This window comes from Protopterus annectens, chromosome 7.part0 (genome assembly GCF_019279795.1).
Source record: "Protopterus annectens isolate FY-2018-M chromosome 7.part0, PAN1.0, whole genome shotgun sequence".
Lineage (NCBI taxonomy): Eukaryota > Metazoa > Chordata > Ceratodontiformes > Protopteridae > Protopterus > Protopterus annectens.
The window spans coordinates 1,204,588,660-1,204,596,263 of NC_056739.1; the positions used below are offsets into that span (position 1 = coordinate 1,204,588,660).

Sequence of the window (7,604 nt, forward strand, 5' to 3'; positions counted from 1 at the left end):
AGCCCCAGATAGGCACATTGAACGTTCACAACATGTTAAATTCTTTACATATTTTTCATCTGACCATCTAGAACTCAAAGAAGTTATTAGGAAACATTGGGAAATCCTACATGTGGATGATGACCTTAAACTAATAGTTGGTGATCAACCTGGGTTCCTATGTAGGAACAAAAACAATTTAAAAAGGAAGCTCTGCTACCCTACACCTAGCTTTAGAGATAGGAAAGATGGATGCACTAAGCCCTGTGGGCATTGCAATTTTTGTTCCTTTATAGATAGCACACCCCATTTTTTCCATCCAGACTTACAGAAATGTTTTTGTATATCTGCTGAGGCTAATTGTATGACACAACATGTTGTCTATCTAGCTATTTGTCAGTCATGCTCCTCATTCTATGTTGGGAAGACTAACCGCCCACTTAGAGATCGAATGAGGGAACATGTTTACCACATGAAAAGGGGCACAATACATAATGCTTTAGCTAAACATGTCATGATGAATAATACACAACATGTATTTTCATTCAAAGTACTGGAGGTGATTACCCCTAACCCAAGAGGTGGAGACATCAAAGTTTATACAGAGGGCAAAGAAACAGAATGGATCATATTATTAAAAGCAGGTAAAGGGTGTGGTTTAAACGAAAGGGCCTCAATCAGACCAAAATTGAGGCAAAGAAGGAATATCAAATGAACTCAATGTCATCTAACTTAATTCACTTCTGCTTATTATATTATATTATATAGAGTTTTTATTAAATAAGAGCACGCTTTTTATATATATACTTTTTATACTTGTTTTTATACATGCTTTTTGAACATAACATACATTTGTACCTTTGTATTTTAGCTTTGTTCTTACACATTTTATTGTAACAGTTCCTGTCTTTTTAAATTCTGTGGAATTTTTTACTAATTGTTTAATTTGTTAAACATTGATTGAGATCAGTATATATGGTCAAAGCACTAGAAGAGTTTGTCATAGATCTGAAGAAGCACTACTGCGAAAGCGCTTATCTTTCTGTTCGTTGATTGTGGATTAAATACTTCTATTTTATATGCCTGGACTCTATCTCATTTGATTTGACACAACAAGGGTTTGTACCTGCTCACGCTTGGCTGTTACAGTATTTTTTGAAAATATTGTATTTGTAGTATCGTACAATTTTTTTTTTTTTTTGCAGTATCCTGCACATCTCCTCAGAAGTATGATTTGCTTTCTGTACTGGCCCTTCTTCCATACTGCATTTCTTACTACCTTAAAAAAAAAAAAAAAAAAAAAAAACCTGGTTTTCATCTTAAAGCAGAAATCAAACATTACCACACCTTGCTTTCTAAGCCATATCTTTATTTTTATTTTGTCCTGTTGCCAAAATGCACATAACTGGAATATTCGTACATTACCCTTTATGTTCATATAGTATTCTTTATTTAATTAGGTACAGGCAAGTGCTGAATGCTTTTATTTATTTTTTAATACTTTGCTTACAGACAGCTTCTGGGATGACCCAAGATGTTGATCAAGTTATCAGCTGCTTGTTTCACTATTGCTGGAAATAAGAGCAAGATCCTACTACTGCTGTGTCTCTTTAGGCAGTAATAAATGTCACATCCTCCGAGGAGAAAAAAAAAATCACTGGCAAGCAGCTTCAAATCTGTCTCATCATTTTTAAGGTGCAGTGACCTTAAGATGAGAATAATAAAGAGGATTATACTGACGAAGTCTGGGGGGGGGGTCCCTGTCATAAAGGAATTCTTCTGTTTTGCAGTTGTTTAATAATATCACAAGTTTTGAGTACATATATTCCAAATTTCTGTGCACTTGAACTTGTGTAGTGCAAGTGTTTTTGGCAAGCTTTTGTTGCAGAAGCTTGGGTAACTCAAGGAAACATGGATGTACCATTTTTGACTGTTTAAAATTAAATAGGCTTGAGTCTGTAGCTTGATTGCATATTTGTAATGTGTGCAGATATTGTTTTGGAAGTTATGACTTGCAAAATTCTAGTACACAATTTGTATTGAATCTTGATATAGATTAGATATTAGGGGTTCATGAGTGCTTCAGACAAAAGACAGGCAGTTCAGATTAATGAATTTTATGAAAGTCATTAGGATGAAATAGAAACAGGATTTTAACTGTTTTTAAAGATGCCTTTAATATTTTAAAGGCCTAATTGTACCTCTTTAAGTAAATTCACAGAAAAGTAGAAATCTGTCTAGAGAAAATGGTCTCCTTTTTTTATTTTAAGTAACGTACCCTTTTTTTTTTTTAACTATGTGTACTTTTTTTTTTTTTTAGGCCTTATATTTTCAATAAAAATGGTCGACTTGTGAACTCCCCTTACGTGGACAACTCATACAAATGGGCAGGGGGAGGTTTCCTGTCTACCGTTGGTGATCTTTTGATATTTGGTAATGCCATGCTATACAGTTACCAAGTTGAAAACTTCAGAAAAACGAATAGTAAACTTCTCCCAGGCTACATCAAACAGGACATAATGAGGGAAATTTGGACTCCAGTGGACAAGACAGAAACTTCTTGGCTTAAAGAAGGAAAATATGCCATGGGCTGGGGAGTAGTGGACCAGAAGCAGAAGTATGGTCACTGCAGGAAACAGAAACATTACATTTCCCATACTGGTGGTGCAGTCGGAGCTAGCTCGGTACTTCTGGTGCTTCCAAAAGAAGTATCATCCAATACTGGGAATTATGATGAAGAATCCCCACCACAAGGTGTAGTTGTTGCTATCCTTTGCAACATGCAGTCAGTTGGTCTCAATAATGTTGCCTTAAACATTGCACTGGAATTTGATAAAGCAAGGATAACTTAAGAGCTATTCAAAATGATTGTGCAAAAGATAGTATTCAGTATATGTGACAACACTGTTTTATTTCTAAATACAGAGGCTTAACTACTTCAGTGAGCATTCTTGCACTAGTTGTCCAGCATTTCAGATCACAGGACCTGATACTCATGAGACACATCTGCTAGTATATTTGGAATGTATCCCAGTTTTATTTTACTTGTTTCTTACAATCACTAAGCATGTGCATTATGTAAATGTGCATATTTTCTTGGATTATCTTAGCTAGTTATTACTGTTTTTAGCTTTTTAATTACATCTTGCCATTCTATAATGTCTTCATCTCTAAAGGCTACAAGATGCGTGTGTGGTCCTCATAGTCCTTAGAAATATATACATACTAATTGTTTTTGTCTTCCCTAAAACTTGACACCAGCATTTGTCTTTGTAGTACATTCAGGGTACTGTGATCGTAATACCTTTTATGCATTCTTTATTGCACAGAAGTATAGAAAATCTAGGATGAATGTGGTTTATTGTATTCCTTGCATCTTATGTCTCCATCGTTTCTTCATCAGAAGGACGCTAGCACAATGATTCAATAAGAGCTCTGCTTCAAAGTTTTAGAGTGTGGTAGAGCAGTCCGCCTATCAGTTACTGTCATTTTCACATATTCCCCATGTTTTCATGGCCTCTTCAGGTGCTCAAGCTTACTGTCACTTCACAAATATTTGTTGCTTGTTGAAATTGTGGTAATATTTGTTGGTGGGGTAGCTGGTTGAATTATTTAATGGTTGAATTCAGCAGATGGACTGTTCTATAATTCAGGAGTTTTCCCCTTTCTACAAGGTTGTGGAACCCTGGAATTAGTATATTTAATTTCCAGGGAGGTGAGGATAAAGCCCCAACTTAAAAGTTTATTTTTTTTGTTTCAGTTCTGGTAATCTCAAATGTAACCTGTTTACATTTGCAATTACACTTTTTAGATTATTTAGTTGCTGATGATTGTAGTCGCCAATTAATTTGTTGTTTTTTGTTTAGAGCAATCTCATGTGCTAATATTCCTCTCCCCCTCTCTCTTCCTCTGTGTATGCATGTGTGTGTATAAACAGTGTTCCAGCACCATATGATTGGGATAATAACTGGAAGCTGGCAGTATTATTTAACAGATAAATACAAAAAGCAGACTGCGGTTTCATTGCCAAAGCAGCATCTTTAGTGCATACAGAATCTAAAAACAGCAAGCGGGTGTCTTGTATATAACTAAGCCACATCATGTAAACTAGTTAAAGTATCAAAATTAGTCTAGATGATGATGAAAAAACCGAACTTGATCCATAGCAATAAGTAATGGGCAAATGTATAATAGAATTTTGTTCAAATTATGATTCACTTTAACACTTGTATGCAGATAAACATTGACTTGGCCTTGCCTCTTGTATATGAAGACCCAGAGTTTTGTGGCAATGTAGTAAAAAACAATTCATCATTAATAAATGCCAATGTTCATAAATGTTGTTGTGTCTTTCGGCTTTTCCCAGTTAGGGGTCGCCACAGCAGAACTCCGGTCCACTAATGATTGGCAGTAAATTTTTACGTGCCGAGTTGCCAGCCCTGACGCACAACCTTCAACGAAGGTATGCCCATTCACGCATGCCAATGTTCATAAATAATAAGTCTAATTTTATACCTTTTGGTATTGTAAGTCAGATTACATCTAACCAGATCTCTTTTGGCCCTAAACCTAGATGTATTAGATATCAAACTATTTTCTGTCTGTCTGATTCTCTGTCTTTTGAGCAGCCATAGAAATACAATGGAAAAAGTACCCTCTGTCTAAGAATCTGTAATTCAGAGGAACGCTTTCAGCCAAGTAAACATAGAGTTCACTGCAAATCCTTTTAATTCTCAAAAATTGAGTATGGGATGGTATTTTTAATGTGATTGAGATGACAACTGGAAGCTGACAATAAAGCATTTTTTGTGAAAGGTTTTGGTTTAAGAGCTACTTAAATGGTAGGCAGCAGGCTGTAAAATGGCTAAATTAGCTCTCTCCTTTACTGCCTGTCTCCCTAGGGGTACCCAAGGATCCATCCTGGGTCCTCTACTCTTCACCCTATTTACTAATCAACTACCATCCACCATACTCAAAGCCTCAATAGTCCAATATGCTGATGGATACCACCATTATCTGTGCAGACAACTCCCTTGACCACCTCCTCTCCCTAACACAAGAATGTTTTTCCCTGGCAGAAACATGGATCACTAACCAAAACCTCATTCTAAACCCAGCCATAACTAAATTACTCATCTTCAGCCCTCACAGAAATCCACCCTCTTCATCTAATCTTTCAATCTCCTCTCATAACAACACCATCATCACACCCAGCAGTCACGCCAAACTGCTAGACCTTGAAATTGACAATAGCCTTAAATTTGACATTCATATCTCCCCGACCATAAAAAGAGTCCACAGAAAAATGGGCCTACTCTATCACAACAAACAGTTCTCACCAGTCACTCTATGGTTACCACAGCCAGGACGCACCTCCTATCGACCCTACTTTACGCCTCCCCCGTTCTTACCAATCTCCGAAAAACTCAGCTCAACTAACTAGATGGCTGCTACAATAAAATAGCTAGATTTACCACAGGATTACCTTCTAGAACCCACCATTGTGAAAACCTCAAAAAACTCAGCTGGCTAGAACTCTCCCTGACCCTTCAAGTCAACCAACTAGCACTTGCTCACAAAGCATTACATCATCCTGGCAACACACCAGCCCTGCAGCAACTACTCCAGTCTTACAACACCACTACCAGATCCCTGAGATCAAGTATCCAACACCTCCTTAAGGTACAAACTTTAAAAATGAGGCAAGTAGATCTGTTTATAGCCACTTCATCTCTAAAATCTGGAACTCCCTTCCAGCCCATGTAATAAATAACTCCACCACCCAATTAAAAAAACTACTCAAAACACACTTCCTGAATCAGAGTAGCAGCTTATCTACTGCTTTTGTAGTGTCTGCCTGGGGTAATAATATCACTGAACACTGTAAAGAAACCTAAAGGACAGAGTATGTCTCTCATGTGTAGAAATGAGTTATAGAAGTTATCTACTCTATGTTCCTGCTATGCTTGCTGTTAAACACCTCTGTGTTGTTTTTCTTTCTGTTTTTCCCGGTTAGGGTCGCCACAGTGGAACTCCAGTCCGCTAATGACTGACAGTCTATTTTTATGGTGCCGAGGTGCCAGCCCGACATCCAACGAAGGCATACCCATTCACACATGTTTTTCGAATGCCACTCGACCGCGGGGAGGACATGCAGACTCCACACAGAAGGCGCTCCAGCCGAGAATCGAATGGGAGAACCTCTTGCTGTGAGGTGACAACGCTACCGCTGCACCACCTCGGGCTGTTAAAAACCTCTATAACATGTATATATTAATGTAGCCTGTGAATGTTGGCAAATACACTCTTTGGTTAACTCACTGTCTTATATGTACTATACTTCTATATGAAGTATAAGGATTGTGTACTCTATATTTTGTTTAATTGAACCTTTTGGTTGACATGTCTATCTCTTGTTAATGATTTTACTGCTCTGGAGCTTTTCTCCCCGGGCCTCCACTGAAAATGAACATATATCCAGTTGGACTCTCCCGGTTAACAAATGTAAAATAAAATAAATAAATCCCAAAAATGAATAGTTGACCTGTCATAACTGTGTGTTAACTTTAAACCAGAATCATTAAGATACAGAACAAATCAATCAAGAGTATTAGAAGAACCAGTCCATAACAACCAACAGTCATCCAATTGTAACAACACCATATATCCGTGTGGGTCAGAAATAAATTAATCAAACCATTACGTGTTCTTTTCATCTCAAAATAACTCTTAAAGTAAATCAGCATGTATTGGTGTGAAAATTGCCCCCATTGTTGTACCACTGATTTGATGGTAATGATCTCCATTAAAGCAAAACCCATTAGAAGTCAATGACTAGTTTAGAAAAGAAGTCAATCACTAATGCTAATAAAATATGAAAAAAAATCAGTACATTCTGATATATGAAGCATTTTTTTCTCTAAATAACTAACAGCCCCAATCCTTTTTGTTGTGGAATATTAGTATAAAGGAATTCCACATCGATGCTGCATACTAAAGTATTCTTTTCTACGTATATATCTTGTAACAGTGCAGTTGCCGATGAGTTTGTTTGATGCTATGTGCTTTGAACCATCTCATTGGCTATTATAAGTGAGAGAGTATATCCTTGGAAAGCAACAGAAATTACAGCTCAACTTGACTTTCAACAAACAAGTGAACCAGTACCTTGGTTATCCTCACGGTAAAGTCTTTGAACTGTACAATTAGTTTTATCCTTTGTTGACTGGGTTAGTCCCAGTAAGCTGTTGGCCTCTTTTCAGGGAAAACCTGATGTATTTTATAGAATGAGGGAAATTTGGCCAGGTCAGTGGGGAAAAACATAAAAAACACACACACACAAAAATAGTGAAAAAAAAAGCTTACTAAATTATAAGCCAGTTCAAACCAGTGTGTTTTAACCTTCTCTTGAATCCCACTAAAGTGGAACAGTCCTGATGACAAATGGGGGTGGTGGGGTGGAGTTCCACAACAAAGAATTTTTTCATAGCTTTTATTAACCTCCCACGTTTAACAATCATTCATGTCGTAACAGAAGGCAGGACTTCAACAGTTTATGTAAAATTTCACTTCTCCTCCTGAACATTATTCTGCATGTGTTGTTTCCACAAATTCCATGTGTTTCT

At 37.0% G+C, this 7,604-nt stretch overlaps 1 protein-coding gene across 1 annotated transcript in view; it reads left to right on the forward strand.

Moving 5' to 3' along the window:
• The window catches only part of LACTB (lactamase beta), a 405,242-nt gene extending 400,925 nt beyond the window's left edge, over positions 1–4,317 (forward strand). Inside the window, exon 6 of the mRNA XM_044077823.1 lies at positions 2,300–4,317. Coding sequence (XP_043933758.1) covers positions 2,300–2,831 — 532 coding nt within the window. The 3' untranslated portion in view covers positions 2,832–4,317. The remainder of the gene's footprint in view (positions 1–2,299) is intronic.
• The last annotated feature ends 3,287 nt before the right edge of the window (positions 4,318–7,604 follow it).